General features: G+C 44.4%; 1 protein-coding gene across 1 annotated transcript in view; it reads right to left on the bottom strand.

The window, feature by feature from the left end:
• dgkq (diacylglycerol kinase theta) overlaps positions 1-19,793 on the bottom strand; it is a 153,568-nt gene extending 133,775 nt beyond the window's left edge. Inside the window, exon 1 of the mRNA XM_078563460.1 lies at positions 19,696-19,793. Coding sequence (XP_078419586.1) covers positions 19,696-19,764 — 69 coding nt within the window. The 5' untranslated portion in view covers positions 19,765-19,793. The remainder of the gene's footprint in view (positions 1-19,695) is intronic.
• Positions 19,794-20,091: the final 298 nt, after the last annotated feature.

The following is a 20,091-nucleotide window of genomic DNA, read 5'->3' as shown; positions in this document are numbered from 1 at the left end:
TAGAAGGTACTATAGCTAAATTTGCAGATGACACCAAAATAGGTGAGAAAGTAAGTTGCAATGAAGAAATAAGAAATTTACAAATGGGCCAAAATTTGGCAGATGAGGAGTTTAACGTGGATAAGTGTGAGGTTATCCATTTTTGTCGGCAGAATAAAAAGGCAACTTATTATTTAAATGGAGAGAAACTTCAGAATGCTTCAGTGCAGAGGGATCTGGGTGTCCTCGTGCATGAATCGCTGAAAGCTAGTCTGCAGGTACAGCAGGTAATAAGGAAGGCAAATGGAATTTTGGCATTTATTGCTAAAGGAATAGAGTATAAAAATAGGGAAGTGTTGTTGCAACTGTACAAGGCATTGGTGAGGCTGCACCTGGAGTGCTGTGCACAGTTTTGGTCCCCTTACTTGAGGAAGGATGTAGTTGCATTGGAGGCAGTTCAGAGGAAGTTCACTAGATTGATTCCAGAGATGTGGGGCTTGTCTTATGAGGAGAGATTGAGCAGTTTAGGCCTATACTCACTAGAGTTTAGAAGGATGAGAGGAGATCTAATTGAGGGATTTAAGATGCTAAAGGGGATAGACAAATAGACATAGAGTGGATGTTTCCCCTTGTGGGGCATTCTAGAACGAGAGGCCATAGTTTTAGGCTAAGGGGTGATAGATTTAAATCAGAGATGAGGAGAAATTACTTTTCTCAAAGGGTCGTGAATCTGTGGAATTCACTACCTCAGAGTGCAGTGGATGCCGGGACGCTGAATAAATTTAAGGAGGAGATAGGCAGATTTTTAATTAGTAACGGGTTGAAAGGTTATGGGGAGAGGGCGGGAAATTGGAGTTGAGGCCGAAATGAGATCAGCCATGATCGTATTGAATGGCAGGGCAGGCTCGAGGGGCTGAATTGCCTACTCCTGCTCCTAGTTCTTATGTTCTAACCTTTCCATCGTAATGAACAAAGAGCAGAGGCTGGAACCAAGGACTGGAGGAGGTTGCAAAGGTTGGTGGTGTTCAGATCATGTGTAGAATGATAATGCATGAGTTGAGTTTTAAATCTAATTAATTTCATGGTAAGGGACTGTCATCATTGCTAGGCCTCCTTATTACAACAGTCATTTTTGCTCTATTTCTCGAGCCAAGGTTCACATATTGAGGCGTACATACCAGCGCCGATATTAGCACTTGACATGCATCCTAGTCATGGATAACTCGTGCACTGTTTCAGAATGGGAATGGTCTCAATATATATTTATCATTCACATAATCAAATTCTACTGACAGAACTCCACAAGTTAATAACTGATGTATACTCTAATCGAGTTGGATCTTCTCACAAGCAGTAGAGTTTGATATTAAATGTTTATCATAGAATTGTACAACACAGGAGGCTATTCAGCCCATTATGCCTACTGTTTTGAGGCTATGCCTGCTTATTTTTGAAAATATGATTCTTCAACTTTCAACTGACTGGAAATTTTGCAATTTGAACTGAGACAGACCAGGCTGCTTAAAAATCCAAGGCCACATTCCAAGATTGAGGTGGCAATCAAACAAATCACCCTCAGGGGAGTATAAAGACAGACATTTCCTATAATCCAGACACCCATTAAAACTCATAACTGTCATAAAGTAGAAAGATTAACATACAAAGTGCTGCATATTGAAATAAAAACTGCCACAGACCCAACCAAAACCTCTTGGAAATACAAAATGGGTGAAGTATTTCAAGGCAAAGCTGCCAACCACAAGAGAGATTTACGTGTGACACAGGCGGTATCTAGATTATTTATAGAAGTCATCCTGACTAATTAAAAAAGAACAAACATTAATTTTAAACACATGACTGAAGTGTAAACGTACAATTGTATTCATTAGATTGATACAGATGGAATTTACCATATCTGAAAACAAAATGCCTTATTTCCTAACTTGCAAGAACATACTTCAGCTGGACTGGCCAATCTGTATTAAAGTTTATATTTCATAATGTTTAAATAGAGCCACACAGATAACATCTGAATAAATTATAAAAGCTTATGATTAATTATTTTTTCAGATACATAAGTATCAGCCTATAAAGACATAAAAACACTACTCAGCAAGGTGATAAGAAACAATCTGCCTTTTTCATTGGACAGTAAATCTCTCTTTTGTAAAACTGTTAATGCTGTCAATTTGAACATGTCAGATTTATGGATGAAATACATAGACCTTCATATCAGAAAACAATCAAATTAAGATACTGCACCTAATTTCATAAATTCTTACAACACAGATGAAGGCCATTTAGCCCATTGTGTCTGTATCAGCTACATTAAAGAGCAAATCAATTAGTCCCACTCCTTGCTCTTTCCCAAAACACATTTAAATTTTACTTTTCAAAATTTGCTGAGGTGCTAAATAAGTACTTTGGTGAGCTAGTTGAGAAATCTGCCAATGGGTTCTCTGCTACTGTCTACCGCAACCTAGCTTCACTGATCAATATACACATTGGCATTCGTACAGTTCTATGCTCTGTAAGATTGGCCTTATTGACTAGCTTGATGCTGAGATAGGGTGCAGCATCAAAGCGATCCTGCGGGATAATGGCTACCCCGATCAGATCACTGCTCGCTGTATATCGCACAAACTCATGAATGGGCCTAAGGCTGCCAACGTTTGGTCCTGAAAAGTGTTTGGTCTACCTCAGATTACCCTGGAAAGGTAAGGTGTCTCAAAAATTTGAACAACAGGTGAAGCTAGATATTTCAGGCTGCTACTGTGCAGTATCAACATGAGTAGTATTTTCCATTAACAGGTTGCTGCCATCAAGCCGAGATATTCTGCCTACCACAGAAATGAGTAATGTGGTATGTGAATTGCAGTGCCAGTCGGCCAGGTATGTAGGCCACACGTTCCAACGACTGGTGGATCATATCAAACAGCACGTCTCTTCAGTTGTTTGCAACAGGCAAAGTATTGACCATACTGAACCAGCCCGTGCTTGCAAAACTGAAAACATAGTGTCCAACATTGTGATTCCATGATTGGACAACACTTACTCAATAATCCCGATTGTGCTAAGAATTACACTAACAACCAATTTAAGATTATCAGTCAGACTCGCAGTGTGGCTCACTTACACGTGCTAGAAGCTACATATATTCACATACAGGGCCTTTTCCTTTGCAGACAAAAATAACATGTTCACGCATTGCACCTTCTGGGGACAGCCAATCCCTGCTTCATTCCCCATGCCAAGCCTTGACCAGAGTTAACATGCCTGGTTTGAATTTAAACAAAAGTGTGGCAGTCAACTGTTCCCTGGTGCATTCTCCGTGGCAACACCTCTACCAATCAGAGTCCACTTGCCAATCAATCAGCCCCCTCTTCTCATGCAGTATAAATTGTTAACAAAAATAAAAATAGCTGGAAAAACTCAGCAGGTCTGGCAGCATCTGCGGAGAGGAAAACAGTTAACGTTTCGAGTCCGTATGACTCTTCAACAGAACTAAGGAAAAATAGAAGAGAGGTGAAATATAAGCTGGTTTAAGGTGGGGGGGACAGGTAGAGCTGGATAGAGGGTCAGTGATAGGTGGAGGTAACCAAAAGATGTCATAGACAAAAGGACAAAGGTGTTGAAGGTGGTGATATTATCTAAGAAATGTGCTAATGGTGACATTAAGGGTAGAAAGCAGGATGAGCAAGGTACAGATAGCCCTAGTGGGGGTGGGGTGGGGGGAAGGGATCGAAATAGGCTAAAAGGTAGAGATAAAACAATGGATGGAAATACATTTAAAAATAATGGAAATAGGTGGGAAAAGAAAAATCTATATAAATTATTGGAAAAAAGGGGGATTGGAAAGGGAGATGGAGGAGAGAGTTCATGATCTGAAGTTGTTGAACTCAATATTCAGTCCAGAAGGCTGTAAAGTGCCTAGTCAGAAGATGAGGTGCTGTTCCTCCAGTTTGCGTTGAGCTTCACTGGAACAATGCAGCAGGCCAAGGACAGGCATGTGGGCATGAGAGCAGGGTGGAGTGTTGAAATGGCAAGCGACAGGGAGGTCTGGGTCATGCTTGCGGACAGACCGCAAAAATTGTTGTTCCCTTTGAGATCTGATATTCTTGTGTCTGTCCTGATGAGTGCAAGATGAAAAGCTTTGAAAGCATGGCTCTTTTTTCAGCGATACTTAAGTACTTTGTATCAGAATTTACCAAGGAAGAAGATTTTGCTATGGTAAATAAGGAGGTTGTTGGAATGATATGAAAATAGGTGTAAGAGGAAGAAGGCAGAACTTTAAGTGAATAAGTCCATTTCCAATAGCTAAAGAGGTGATAACCAGAGAACACAGATTTAAACTGATTGACAAAAGAAGCAGAGCCAACATGAAGAAAAACTTTTTATACAAAAATGGTTTGGATTTGGAATGCACTGCCTGACAGGGCGGTAGATACAGATTCAATTGTAGCCTTCAAAAGGAAACTGGATAAATATGTGAAGAAGAAAAAATTACAGAGATATGGGGAAACAGCAGAGGAACGGGACCAACCTAATTAGTCTTCCAAAGAGCTGTCACAGACCTGACAGGCCACATGGCCTCCTCTTATGCTATACTGTTCTGACTGATGCAGTTGGTAAAGCGGAGTTATTTAAAAATCCCAGAGGGAAACTTTAAACAACTGTCATAATCAATAATTTTAAGTGTTATGTTTGAGATGCGATTCTAAACTCAGGAATCAGACCACTAGTTCTCGAGACATTACATGAACTAATTGAAACATTTTATTAATTTACACAGGTTAAAATATATATACACATGGCTACAAATTACTATCATAACTTTTAACAAATTCCCAAACTAATCTCCATTAAAGCAACAACAGCCCATAGACTTAACCAGACAGCAGGCAAAACATTTTCACCTTATGAATTCAAAATGAGGTTCTTTCCACTGTGGAGCCAGTTGGACCAGTTGGAGGTTTACAGCTGCCTTTTGATCTCACATTGCCTCTGCCTGCACACCTGAAACACTACTGAAGTTATAGCTACCAGCCCCACTGAATGTTAATTCTCATTGTATCAACAATCTCTTTGAACTTCACCTTTTGGCAATTAAACCCCATTCGTTGTACCAATTGTATTAGTAATATAAACATGTTGCTTGGTATCTGTTAGATAGGTGCCAAGTTTTCACCCCATTTCTTGAATGATCTATTCAAAAAATACAAATGCACGTTATCTCTCTGTTTAAATCTCAAACTAGTACATCAAAGCTGGCTTTAATCCAATTAAGACACACCCACGGACCAAATCTCTATTTTAAAAGAAAAATATTTTCCAAAATATTATATACATTAATAACTTCACAACATATACTTACCACTTTTGATATGCAATTCTGCACTAAAATAATTACTCTCTCACACCCAGGCAATTAGCCTTGTTACAGTCATCATTTCTGCTTCTTTAAATCCAAGAAATGCAGATGCAAATTCAACAGATTCTGGCAGACAACTGGTTTAGCCATTCACCACCAGACCTGGCTGGACAACATAAAGCACTATCGTGTCCTGCTCGCGTCTGCTAAAACGGCGCATTATTCGAGGTTCATCCTGGCATCAAAATAACCACCAGCTTTTCTTTTCTCTACCGAGGACCGTCTTCTTAAACCCCTCCCCCCTGTCTTCTCTGCCCTCACCTCCAACAAGTCCAAGCAGCTGATGGACATTGAGACAATCTGATCTGCTGCCTATGCCTTTTCACTCCCTTCCAATAGCCCTTCTGGCCAAAGGATTCTCTAAAGCTCCTCCCTGACCTAGCCCCAAAACTTGCATCTTTCTCTAGTTTCTCTCCTATCTCCACTCATCTTGTTCAAGAGACCTACCTCCTGTTTCCTCAATCCTATTCCACTGAACTCCAACTTTCCCTCCTGACCCCCACATTAGCTGATCCTGTAAATGGTTCTCTCTCTTCAGGTATTGTCCTATTCTCCTTGAAACTGCCATCATCACCCCCTCCTCAAAAAAAACAACCTTTGACCCCACTTTCCTTGCAAACTACTACCCCAACCTCCTTTCCCTCTCCAAAATCACAGGACCACAGACTCTTTACAGTGCAGAAGGAGGCCATTCAGCCATTGAGTCTGCAATGGTTCACTGAAAAAGCATCCTACCCAATCCCACTCTCCTGCTTTCACTCCATAACCTTGCATATTCTCTTTCCCGATAGCAGTCTAATTCCCTTTCGAATACCTCAGTCGACCCTGCCTACACCACCCTTTCAGGAAGTTCACTCCAGGTTACAACCACCATCTGGGTGAAAACATTTTTCCTCACATCACTTCTACTCCTTTTGCCCGTTATTTTGAATCTGAAAATACACCACTCCTGTATCTTAAGGAAGACTTGGGCCTGAATTTTCAGCTCAGCAGGCGGGCGCCATCGGTGGGCCTGGGAGCAGTCAGGAAATGGACCGCTGACCAGGATCGGCCCCCGACTGCAATTTCACCTGGCCAGTCAATTGCCAGGCAGTGTGAAACGCATGCAGCACTACCAGGGTGAGGACGGGAGGATGGCGGGTGGTGACGTTTCCAGTGCTGACAGAAAGCTCCCCCAAGGCACAGAACTTCCTCAGGAAGCTGCAAACCCAAAAACCATGAAATAAAGATTTGAAAATCAGGAACAAAATGTCCAAGCATCACAATCAGGCACCTGAACATATACATGATAAAAGTGCTGTCCACAGATTTTTCTTTTTGTTTTATTTAATAATGGAAACCTCATCCTGCCCTTGGATGAGGTTTCATGAAAAATGCGAAGTCTGCCTGGCCGAATTGCCTGTCTGCCGACCGTAAGGCTGGACAGACCATGAAAAATCGGAGACAATTGCACCATGAATGGGCTTAGTTGCCCTCTTAATTGTCGGCGAGCACGCTTCTGACTTTTGCATGCGCACGCTGAGTGAAATATTGTGCGGGCACGGGATGAGGTCGGGCCACTCACCCGACGTCTTCTCACCCGATTTTACGCCCGATCGGGTTGGCACATGCCCGCCCGTGGGATGTAAAATTCTGCCCTTGAAGATTGTCACCAGTGCCTCTGAAATTTTCACTTACAAATCCTTGAATGTGTCATCACCTCTAAAAATCTGTTCCAATCTTTCCCAGAACTCCACATTTGAACCCCTCCAATCAGGTTTTTGCCCCATTACGGTACAGAAACAGCTCTTATCAAAGTCACAAAGCACATCCTTTGTGACTGTGACAAAGATAAGCTATCGCTCTTTATCCTTTTCAATCTGTATGCAGCATTTAACATATTTGACCCCACCCTCCTCCTCCAACACCTCTTCAATGTCATCCAGCTGAGTGGGACCTGCTCTGACCTAGTTCCTTTCTTATTTATCTAATTGTAACCAGAGAGTCACTTGCAATGGCTTCTCTTCCTACTCCTGCACCATTATCTCTGGTGTCCCCCAAGGCTCTATCTTTGGCCCCTTCCTATTTCTCATCTATATGTTGCCCCTTGGTGACATTATCCAAAAACACAGCATTAGTTTTCACATGGACAACATCCAGCTCTACCTCATCATAACCTTTTTTTGACTTGTCCACTTTTCTAAATTATCAGACGACTTGTCCAATATCCAGTACAGGATGAACAGAAATTTCCTCCAATTAAATATTTGGAAGAATGAAGCCACTGCCTTTGGTCCTCACTACAAACTCCAGTCCATAGCTACCTACTCCCTCCTTGTCCTTGGCACCCTCTGAACCAGACTGTTTACACCATTGGTGTTACACTTGACTTAGAGGCGAGTAACTGATCCGATGTCCACACCATCTCTACAACCGCCTATTTCCAACTCCTTAACATTGCCCGACTCCACCACTGCCTCTGCTCAATCATGCCTTTGTTACTTCCAGACCTGACTTTCTAGTACATTCCCGGCTAGTCTTCCATATTCTCCCCATTGGTGGAGGGGGGGGGCGGCGCGTTGTGTGGGGGCGGACCCAATCAGCGCCCCCGATCAGGTCCGTGCTGCCATTTTACGTGGGCGGGCCAATTAAGGCCTGCCCAGCGTGACACGCGCCCAGAAGCGCTGAGCGCTCCCTGTAAGGGCGGCGAGGGGGGGAGGAAGGAATTTCCCTAAGTCAGCGCATGCGCGCGGAAGAGCACAGAAATCTCCGAGGCACAGAGCTGCCTCAGAGAGATTAGTTTAAGTTCCAACGTCACCCTGTGTCATTTTATGCCTCAGTGAGCGAGCTCCGCCTCCACTCACCTAGCCGAAGATTCAGGCCTCTGTAAACTTGAGGTAATCAAAAAGCTCTGCCAATCATGTCCTTATTCACAGCAAGTCCCATTCACCCCCCTGTTTGCTGAACTACATTGGCTCCCAGTCAAATATCCTGATTTTTAAATTCTCCTCTTTGTTTTCAAATCACACCACGAGGTCCCTCTCCCCCTATCCCTCTCCCCCTATCTCTGTAATCTCCTCCAGTCTTATCACCCTCCAAGATATCTGCAATCCTCTTAATTCTGGCCTTTTGGGCTTTCCCAATTTTAATATCTCCACCACTGGTGGTCCTGCCTTCAGCTGTTAACCCTGTCACCAGGTGCCCTCCTACAAAATAACACACAGCTGAGCTATGCCTCCTCTGCACAAATGCACAGTATGTCACTCTTAGCCCTTTTTGTACTGAGGATTTATTGCACCTCATCATGTACAGTAACAGGCAGCCCTGCAAACTTCCATGGGCGTTTATGAATCCTGCCCACTCATTTTTAGCTTCAAAGTTCATTCTGTAATAATCTGAAGTGGGTATATTCTATGGTTCAGCATGGGCTGGACCTTTCACTCTGTAGCTGAGCAATCATTCATGGAAAAACAAATTGGTAGAAAATAACCTGATATCTCCACCACTTCCATTTCCTGTAGCAACTTTCAAGTTCATCACCAAGGTTCTCTTTATTTATAAACTAAATAAAAATAAACCAAGCTGAAAATTTACTTTATGGTGTGGAACAGAATTAATTATCCTATAAAAAGAATTTCAACTTTCTGATGACTCTGGAAAGACAGGGACATTCAGGAATGCTCGCACTTGAATTGTCTATTTGCCAAATCTAAGCAGTAATGATCAGGAAAGATGAGACATAGTTAAAATTACCTTACTGTCAGCATTCCACACTGATCCACTCATCATATATAGAACAAGATAAAAGTCGGAAAAATTACATAAATTGTACCACATGCCGCTCACTGGCAAAGAGCAGACTGGAAGGTGTTAGTACTGCTGTTTCTAGGCTTTCAAAGGGGCTAGATAATGTTGACAACAACAAACTGTTTAACCTTGCCCAGAACAGCAGAACCAAAGGATACCAGCATCCGCAGTAGTTTTTTGTTTTTATAAAGGATACCAGAGGTGTTTGAAGGGAGTAAATTCAAAACTAATCTGTAGAAACAGTGACTTCAATGTTAACACCCACCACAACCCAGGTGGTTGGGAGGAGTTAAACCCTAAAAAACACCAATTGTGACCTTAATCCAACACACAAACATCTTCTGCCAATTTTGCTGTCATGATTTGTAAGGAATACAAGTGTCCAATCTTGCAAAGGCAGAGCACTTGGTTTACATATTTAAATCAGGCTCCCATAGTGCAGTTTGGAACCGGAATTAAATTCTACAGCTGTTGCCGGGGTTTTCCAGAGATAGGAGCTACTGGCTCCCCAAGGTCAATGTTTTTTCCCCAGGAATGATCCCCCAAAAAAGCTGTCGGCCCCCGTCCTTTCTTTTTCTTGAGTCTTTCATGGGTTGTGGGCATCATAAGAACATAAGAAATAGGAACAGGAGTAGGCCATTCAGCCCCTCGAGCCTGCTCCGCCATTCAATAAGATCATGGCTGATTATCTTGTGTTTCGATTTCCACATTCCCCTAACCCCAATAACGTTTGATTCCCTTGCCTAACAAGAATCTATCTACAACAAAAACAGAATTACCTGGAAAAACTCAGCAGGTCTGGCAGCATCGGTGGAGAAGAAATCAGTTGACGTTTCGAGTCCTCACGACCCTTCGGCAGAACTGAGTATAGTTAGGAGAGAGGTGAAATATAAGCTGGTCTAAGGTGGGGGGCGGGGGGAGAGAGAAGTTGAGGGTGGGGTGATTGTGGGGATAAGCAAGCAGTGATAGGAGCAGATAATCAAAAGATGTCACAGACAAAAGCGTGCCCCCAGTTTCATTTTATTCTTCGCCTCATCCGTCGCCTCAACAAGAAACTTTTTCTCTTTCTCTCAAGTGCTAAGGAACGCAAGCTCCACCAACTCATCGACACCAACACCCATCTGGGACCCTCCACCCCTGCTTGTCCCTCCGTCCCCACCCCATCTTCCAATCCCAGCCCCAGCCGCGTATTCACTATACCCCCTGACCTTCCCCTCTCCGATGCTGAACATTCAGTGCTCAGCAAAGGACTTAGTTTCATATCCTTACGCCCTCATCTCAATGAATTTCGGGCTCGGCACGATGCTGAACTCTTCTTCCGCCGTCTTCGTCTCCGTGCTCACTTCTTTGGGCAGGAGTCCTCTTCCCCGTTCAACGGATCCTTTTACCCACCTCCAATATTCTCCCTCCACTTGGACCCCTCCCTCTGGATTCTTACCTTCTCTTGATCTTTTCATTGAGAACTGTCGGCGTGACATTAGCCGTCTCAATTTCTCTGCTCCTCTCACCCATTCTAATCTGTCTCTCTCTGAACTCACTGCACTCCGTTCTCTCAGGTCCAACCCCAACATTGTCATCAAACCCGCTGACAAGGGTGGTACTGTTGTTGTCTGGCACACTGACCTCTACCTCGCGGAGGCTGAGCGTCAACTCGCAGACACTTCCTCCTACCTCTCCCTGGACCATGACCCCACCACAGAACATCAAGCCATTGTTTCCAGGACTGTCACTGACCTCATCTCCTCTGGAGATCTTCCTCCCACAGCTTCCAACTTGATAGTCGCCCAACCCCGGACGGCCCGCTTCTACCTCCTACACAAAATCCACAAACAGAACTGTCCTGGCAGACCGATCGTGTCAGTCTGTTCCTGCCCCACGGAACTCATTTCTCGTTATCTTGACTCCCTTCTCTCTCCCCTTGTCCAGTCCCTTCCCACCTACATCCGTGATTCCTCTGACACCTTACGTCACATCAACAATTTCCAGTTCCCTGGCCCCAACCGCTTCCTCTTCACCATGGATGTCCAATCCCTCTACACCTCCATCTCCCACCAGGATGGTCCGAGGGCCCTTAGCTTCTTCCTTGAACAGAGGCCCCAACAATCCCCATCCACCACTACTCTCCTCCGTCTGGCTGAACTTGTTCTCACACTGAACAATTTCTCCTTTAACTCCTCTCACTTCCTCCAAATAAAAGGTGTGGCTATGGGTACCCGCATGGGCCCCAGCTATGCCTGTCTCTTTATGGGGTATGTGGAACATTCCTTGTTCCAGTCCTACTCCGGCCCCCTCCCACAACTCTTTCTCCGGTACATCGATGATTACTTTGGTGCGGCTTCATGCTCTTGTCGGGACCTGGAAAAATTTATTAATTTTGCTTCCAATCTCCACCCCTCCATCATTTTCACATGGTCCATCTCTGACACTTCTCTTCCCTTCCTTGACCTCTCTGTCTCAATTTCTGATGATAGACTGTCCACCAATATCCATTACAAGCCTACCGACTCCCACAGCTACCTCGACTACAGCTCCTCACACCCCGCTTCCTGCAAGGACACCATCCCATTCTCTCAGTTCCTTCGCCTCCGTCGCATCTGTTCTGATGACGCTACCTTCAAAAACAGCTCCTCTGACATGTCCTCCTTCTTCCTTAACCGAGGTTTTCCACCCACGGTCGTTGACAGGGCCCTCAACCGTGTCCGGCCCATATCCCGCGCATCCGCCTTCACGCCTTCTCCTCCTTCCTAGAAACATGATAGGGTCCCCCTTGTCCTCACTTATCACCCCACCAGCCTCCGCATTCAAAGGATCATCCTCCGCCATTTCCGCCAACTCCAGCATGATGCCACCACCAAACACATCTTCCCTTCACCACCCCTGGCGGCATTCCGTAGGGACTGTTCCCTCCGGGACACCCTGGTCCACTCCTCCATCACCCCCTACTCCTCAACCCTCACCTATGGCACCTCCCCATGCCCACGCAGAAGATGCAACACCTGCCCCTTCACTTCCTCTCTCCTCACCATCCAAGGGCCCAAACACTCCTTTCAAGTGAAGCAGCATTTCACTTGCATTTCCCCTAACTTAGTCTACTGCATTCGTTGCTCCCAATGCGGTCTCCTCTACATTGGAGAGACCAAACGCAAACTGGGCGACCGCTTTGCAGAACACCTGCGGTCTGTCCGCAAGAAAGACCCAAACCTCCCTGTCGCTTGCCATTTTAACACTCCACCTTGCTCTCATCCCCACATGTCTGTCCTTGGCTTGCTGCATTGTTCCAGTGAAGCCCAACGCAAACTGGAGGAACAGCACCTCATCTTCCGACTAGGCACTTTACAGCCTTCCGGGCTGAATATTGAATTCAACAACTTTAGATCTTAAACTCCCCTCCCCCATCCCCACCCCGTTTCTCCCCACCTCCCCCTTTTTTTTTCAATAATTTATATAGATTCTTCTTTTCCCACCTATTTCCATTATTTTTAAATCTAAAACTAAAACTTTGTTAGTCTTTCCACCCCACCCCCACTAGAGCTGTACTTTGAGTATCCTGTCTTCCATTCTTAATTAGCACTTTTCTTAGATAATATCACCACCTTCAACACCTCTTTAACCCTTTTGTCTGTGACATCTTTTGATTATCTGCTCCTATCACTGCTTGCTTATCCCCACAATCACCCCACCCTCAACTTCTCTCTCCCCCCGCCCCCCACCGTAGACCAGCTTATATTTCACCTTTCTCCTAACTATACTCAGTTCTGCCGAAGGGTCGTGAGGACTCGAAACGTTAACTGATTTCTTCTCCACCGATGCTGTCAGACCTGCTGAGTTTTTCCAGGTAATTCTGTTTTTGTTTTGGATTTCCAGCATCCGCAGCAGCTTTTAGCTTTTTGTAAGAATCTATCTACCTCTGCCTTAAAATTATTCAGTGACCCCACCTCCACCACCTTCTGAGACAGAGAGTTCCAAAGTCACACAACCCTCTGAGAAAAAAATGTCTCATCTCCGTCCTAAAAGGGTGACCCCTAATTTTAAAACCGTGCCCCCTAGTTCTGGACTCACCCACAAGAGGAAATATCATTTCAACGTCCACCTTGTCAAGGCCGTTCAGGATCTTGTATACTTCAATCAAATCACCCCTCACTCTTCTAAACTCCAGTGGAAACAAGCCCAGTCTGTCCAACCTTTCCTCATGAGACAACCCACTCGTTCCAGGTACCAATCTAGTGAACCTCCTCTGAACCGCCTCCAAATAAGGAGACCAAAACTGCACACAGTATTCCAGGTGCAGTCTCACCAATGCCCTGTATAACTGAAGCATAACATCCTTACTTTTATGTTCAATTCCTCTCGTAATCAAGGAGAGCATTCCTTTAGCCTTCTCAATTACTTGCTATACCTGCATACTAACTTATTGTGACACATGCACTAGAACACCTAGATCCCTCTGCACTTCAGAACTATGCAGCCTTTCTCCATTAAAATAATACTCTGCTTTTTTGTTCTTCCTGCCAAAGTGAACAACTTCACATTTTCCCACATTAAATTCCATTTGCCCACTCACTCAACTTATCTATATCCATCTGCAACCTCCTCCATCACTGGTAAGGTTAGTATTATTGCCGTCCCTAACTGCCCTTGAACCGAGAGAACCATTTCAGAGGGCAGTTAAGACCCAACCACATCATTGTGGGTCTGGAGTCACATGTAGGCCAGATTAGGCAAGGACAGCACATTTCCTTCCCTAAAGGGCATTAGTGAACCATATCAGTTTTTACAACAATTGATGCTGGTTTCATGGTCACCATTATAAGACTAGCTTTCCATTCCAGATCTACTAAATGAATTTAGATTCCACCAGCTGCTGTGGTAGGATTTGAACCCATGCCCCCAGAGCATTAACTTGAGCCTCTGGCCCAGTGACATCTGCTGAGCCTGGCCTCTCTATAGCACCTGCTGTGATCACAAACCTGTTCTCAACTCCTGAGCTGCAACCTCCCTCTCCTGATTAGTGGGGCTGTCCCTAACTGTGACCTCCTACTACTTGTTTTGCTCTCTGGCAGCCAGTTATCCTGTCAATCTGGTCAACTGCTGGGCAGGAAATGGAAGAAATAAATTGAAAATGAGGTCCTGCCATTAAATTCAGCAGAACTTCTGCATCCCTTCCTTTGCCGGATTCTTCAACCTAAATAATGGGACCAGTACTTCAGTGAGCAAATGGTAACTCCATGGAACAGGCACCCCATATATTGTACACATGTGGCTCATTTGGAATCCAGGTTTGATCAATTGAATTTCCCAGTTTTGGGAATGTGATTTCAGTACTTATGTTCACCTAGATAGGTGAACTTTAACATTTTCACATGTGTTGGTAAAATGCTAAGACAAAAGATTGAGTTAGTTTTCTTTTATTATTGTTAGTGGTTTATTCCCTGGTTACTGCATGGAGTAGATGGGCCAAATGACTACCTTCTGAAATGTTATGGCTCTCTGACCCTGTGATAAAAATCATAATCACTCATTGTGTAAAAAAGCATTTCAAGTAGCTTTTCTTTTTGCCTATCACAATAAATCTGTTATTAACCCATCAGTCATTGGAAACTGTTTCTCAATGTTTATTCTATCTAACCCATTATACTTTTAACCACCTCAATCAAAACTCTTCTTTAGAGCAAAGAAAGCCAACTCCAGCTTCTCCACACAACTGTAATCCCTCATCTGTGGAACCATTCTAGTAAATCTCTTCACTAGCACAGAGTTTGAAAATGTTGCAGGCTTCCAGCATTGAATTATACTGTCCAGCATCACTGCAGTTAAATTGGTGAATACCAAGTTCTAAGCAAATGTCCTTAACCACATTTATGGACTTGTTTCATCAAGGCTGAAACTAGGTGTTAATGCTAATAAAAAATCAACTGTTTGACTGGAGAGACGAGAGAATCTGGAGTAGTCTCATTCGAGCAGGACATTAGCGGCAGATTTAATAGAGATGTTCAAATTTATTAGCAATATTGATAAATAAGGAAAAATGTCTTCCATTGGTAGAAGGGTTGGTAATCAGAGGAAACAGATTTTAAGGTAATTGGCAGTTTTACACAGTAGGTTGTTGTGATCTGGAATATACTTCCTGAAAAAACAGTGGAAATGAATTCAATAGCTTTCAAAACGGAACAGAATAAATATATGAAATGGAAAAATTTGCAGGGCTGTGGGGAAAGTGCAATGCAATGGGACTAATTAGATAGCTCTTTAAAGAGTACAGGCAGGTTGGGTCAAACGGCCTCCTTCTGTAAAATTTGACAAATCTATGGCTAATAATTAAGGTTAAAACTTTAGGAGGGATCAGATGGTTACCTGGGAAATTTTTTAAATAGAAGTATGGCTTCCCAGGTTGCAGTTGTACCCAAAGTAGTTTGAGAATATCTCATCAATGTGGCTTTCTAACAACTCCAAATCCTGAATCTATTAGTTCAACTGCATTTAAGAGCTCGTTTCCCTTTAACATTAATTTTGTTGCTGATAATATTACTACTGTATCTATTGTGCTATTGCTAATGCTGAACACAACATTTCCCCACTTTCTCCAGCCCTATATCCTTGTTTGCATTCTCCACACTTAACCCATACGACCATGACATTCTGTCTTCCTTGCACTACGATCTGTGGTAGAATCTTCACTAATCAAAATTCAGGGATCCCCTTCTGAAACTCATCATCATTCCTCCCGACCTTCAAAAAGTTCCTCAAAACTGATGTCTTCAACTGACTTTCAGTTACCACCTTAAACTCTCTCCATACTCAGATTCAACCCTAAACTGAGTGCCTTAGAGCACTTAAGGCACTTTATAAACGTATCAGATGGAAAATGCCAAACTGCAAGTCTACCAAGCCTGAGTCCTCAGCGCACTTCACTCCAATGGTAAAGCCTGAACAACCCATGCTAGGCGGGAGTAAAAGCTGAACAGTTTCTATCTTCACTGTCTCAGACTTATCCTCAACGTCTCTTGGCAGGAAAAGGTCACCAACTCAGACGTCCTGGTGTGTGCTAATTCTGTCAGTGTACATGCATCACAAAGCCAATGGTATCAGCAATGGCTCGGTCACAATCACTGCATGGATGGTGCCCATATACCTTCTGTACAATTAACTAGCCACTGGGTCACAAGCTGCTGGATAGCCATAAATCTGCTACAAGATCACTTGCAAGTGGGATATGAAGTTGGCAGACATCAGCACAGCAAATGGGAGACAGCTGCTGATGGCTGGGACCTCTGGGAGGTGACTATTTGAAAGGGCAATGGAAGAGGCGAGACGAAACAGAAAGCCCAGCTGGCCGATAAAAGAGGCCAGTGAAAACAGAGGTCAGCAAATCCTACACCTTCTCAGTCCTTTGTTTCCATCTGCAGCATGAGCGGCAGAGGCTGCCACGCCTTAGTGGGGCTCCTGAGTCACATCAGGTGATGTTTAACACAGAGTTGACCACCAAAACACAAAATATCATCTCACAAGACAGAAGACTGCCAGAACAAACCTGTTGATTGTAGAACATGCAGCTACATGGGTGTGAGAACATAAGAAATGGGAGCAGGCAGAGACCATTCAGCCTGTGAGCTCATTCTGCCATTCAATGAGATAAAGGCTGAACTTCTGTCTCAACACCACTTTCCTCCACAATCCCCGTATCCCTTGATGTCTTTCATATGTAGAAATCAATCGATCTCAGTCTTGAACATACGCAATGACTGAGCCTCCACAGCCCTCTGTGGTAGAGAATTCCAAAGATTCACCACCCTCTGAGTGAAGAATTTTCTCCCCATCTCAGTCCTAAATGGCCTGCCCCATATCCTGAGACTGTGACTCTTTGTTCTAGACCCCCCCAGCCAGAGGAAACATTATTCCTGCATCCAGTCTGTCCACATCCACAAACATTCACTCCCTCCACCACCAACGCACAGTAGCAGCAGTGTGTACCATCTACAAGATGCACTTCAGGAATTCACCAGGACTCCTTAGACAGCACCTACCAAACCCACGACCACTGCCATCTAGAAGGACGAGGGCAACAGACAAATGGGAACACCAGCACCTGGAAGTTCCCCTCCAAATCACCATCCTGACTTGAAAATATATCGGCCGTTCCTTCTCTGTCGCTGGGTCAAAATCCTGGAACTCCCTTCCTAACAGTACTGAGGGTGTACCTACACCACATGGACTGCAGCGGTTCAAGAAGGCAGCTCACCACCACCTTCTCAAGGGCAACTAGGGATGGGCAATAAATGCTGGGCCCAGCCAGCAAAGCCCAGATCCTGTGAATGAATAAAAATAAAATGTTCCTACATTGGAGTCACATGCAGGACTGGCCAGGGAGAGCAATAGCAGATTCCCTTCCAAGCAAGTGAAGCAGTTCAGTTTTTAACAATTATCCAGTAGATGTCATGGTTATTTCCTGCTGACAGCGAACAAATTATCAGAACTATTAAATTCAATCTCACAGGGTAATGTGGTGGGATTGGAAATCATGACATAAGATAAAAGCAAATTGCTGCAGATGCTGGAAATCTGAAACAAAAACAGAAAATGCTGGAAATACTCAGCAGGTCTGACAGCCTCTGAGGACAGAGAAACAGAGTTAACGTTTCAAGTCTGAATATCCTTCTTCAGAGCTACAGAGAAGTAGAAATGTGGCGAAATTTATACTGTTTAAGGGCGGGGGTGGAGCAGGTGAAGCCGGATAGAAGGTCAGTGATAGGAGGGGGCAAAGGAGAGATTGACAAAGATATCATGAACAAAAGGACAAAAGGAGTGTTAATGGTAGGGGTAAGGGCTAAAAAAGGTGCTGATAGTGTCATAAAGGTAAGAAAGCAGAATGTGAATACAGCAGAACAAGGGTAAGCACTCTGGAAAGAACAACATGGAACAAGTAACAGCTGGTCCTGTTTGGGGGGGAGGTGGGGGGAGGGGAGGTGGGGGGAGGGGAGGTGGGGGGAGGGGAGGTGGGGGGAGGTGAGGTGGGGGAGGGGCGGTGGGGGAGGGGCGGTGGGGGGAGGTGAGGTGGGGGGAGGTGAGGTGGGGGGAGGGGAGGTGGGGGGAGGGGAGGTGGGGGGAGGGGAGGTGGGGGGAGGGGAGGTGGGGGAGGGGCGGTGGGGGAGGGGAGGTGGGGGGAGGGGAGGTGGGGCGAGGGGAGGTGGGGCGAGGGGAGGTGGGGGGAGGGGAGGTGGGGGGAGGGGAGGTGGGGGGAGGGGAGGTGGGGGGAGGTGAGGTGGGGGGAGGTGAGGTGGGGGAGGGGCGGTGGGGGAGGGGCGGTGGGGGGAGGTGAGGTGGGGGGAGGGGAGGTGGGGGGAGGGGAGGTGGGGGGAGGGGAGGTGGGGGGAGGGGAGGTGGGGGAGGGGAGGTGGGGGGAGGGGAGGTGGGGCGAGGGGAGGTGGGGGGAGGGGAGGTGGGGGGAGGGGAGGTGGGGGGAGGTGAGGTGGGGGGAGGTGAGGTGGGGGAGGGGCGGTGGGGGGAGGTGAGGTGGGGGAGGGGCGGTGGTGGGGAAAAGGATAGAAAATGGGATAAAAAGGAGGATAAAAAGGGGGATAAAACGATGAATAAATGAATAAAAATGAAAATAAATAAAAATAAAAGTAAAAATAACTGAATAAAAATAAAAATGAATTTTGAAAAAAGAGATTTAAAAAAGGGATGAGGATAGAGGAGAGAGCTCATGGTCTGAAGTGGTTGAACTCAATGTTAAGTCCCGAAATCATGACCACTGGGGTTTTAGCTTAGTCACTAGGCTAACGTGGAAAGGAAATAGAAAATGGAAGGACTGAGCCGATGAAAGAAACATTTAAAAATTACGAGAAGATTAGACCACAGAGAAGGAAATAAACTGAGAAAGCTGCAGGCCACAAGAACGTGAATGATGAGAAGTGTAAGTAATTAAGAAAATAGCCATGACAATTGTCGATGACAATTCTTTGCATCCGCTTGATTTTTAGAAGGTTATTGGGGATGAGAATTCCTCCCTCCCTCCTATTAACTGAAATGTCTGCTTAAATTGCATTACTTTCCATTCTTCAAAGAACATTGAATTTTTATGATTTCAATACACACTCTGTGCTTTGCGTGGGTGTTTGTGGTTACGCACTACTGAATTCTCTAAACCAGCAAATAAATTGTATTTAAAGAACACCAAAACAACACACCAGAAATAGTCACAGAATTATGTTCCTAATGCATTTTATTTTTAACAAAAGGACTGTCCTAAGACCATAATGTGCAAGTATTTCAGAAGCACTGACCTATCTTATAACAAGCACTGGACAGAATGAACCCATTAGAAAGATGTTTCTCTTTTAAATTCTGCAAATGAACAATAATCTAACGAACTAAAACAGCAACAGCTTCCCTTTGATGCAGAACTGACTGGTTATAAAACACGACATGGGCACTTCTCTCTTCAATGGGTGCTGAGTCTTAACAAGAACTTAAACCAGTGTTGCATCCACTGGTTTTCTTACCTTTACCAGGTTCGGTGCCAAACATGAACAAAGGGTCTTCACATTTCTTAGGCATTTCTCGTGGCACATGAAGTTACAAACTGTGAAAGGATAAAGAAGATAAAATGTAGATATTTCCACTAAATACTTATTTTGAAAGGACAGATGCAAAACTGGTACACGAGATTTTACTGGTTAAAATGTAAGAGCCTCAGTCATACATTTAAACAGAAACACAATTGAAAAGGAATTAAATGATAATAAAGTAGTAAGTAGTGAGGTAGTAATAATTCAGGATTGAGTGATTTTTCTGAAAGTGCAAAGGGAGGGAATTTTGCATTAACCCTGTCAAAATGGAAGACCCTGCCATTTAGTTCATAATATTCTTCATAAGATCATAAGAAATAGGAGCAGGAG

This window comes from Cetorhinus maximus, chromosome 1, assembly GCF_964194155.1.
Source record: "Cetorhinus maximus chromosome 1, sCetMax3.hap1.1, whole genome shotgun sequence".
NCBI lineage: Eukaryota > Metazoa > Chordata > Chondrichthyes > Lamniformes > Cetorhinidae > Cetorhinus > Cetorhinus maximus.
This window is presented reverse-complemented; position numbering and strand designations above follow the sequence as displayed.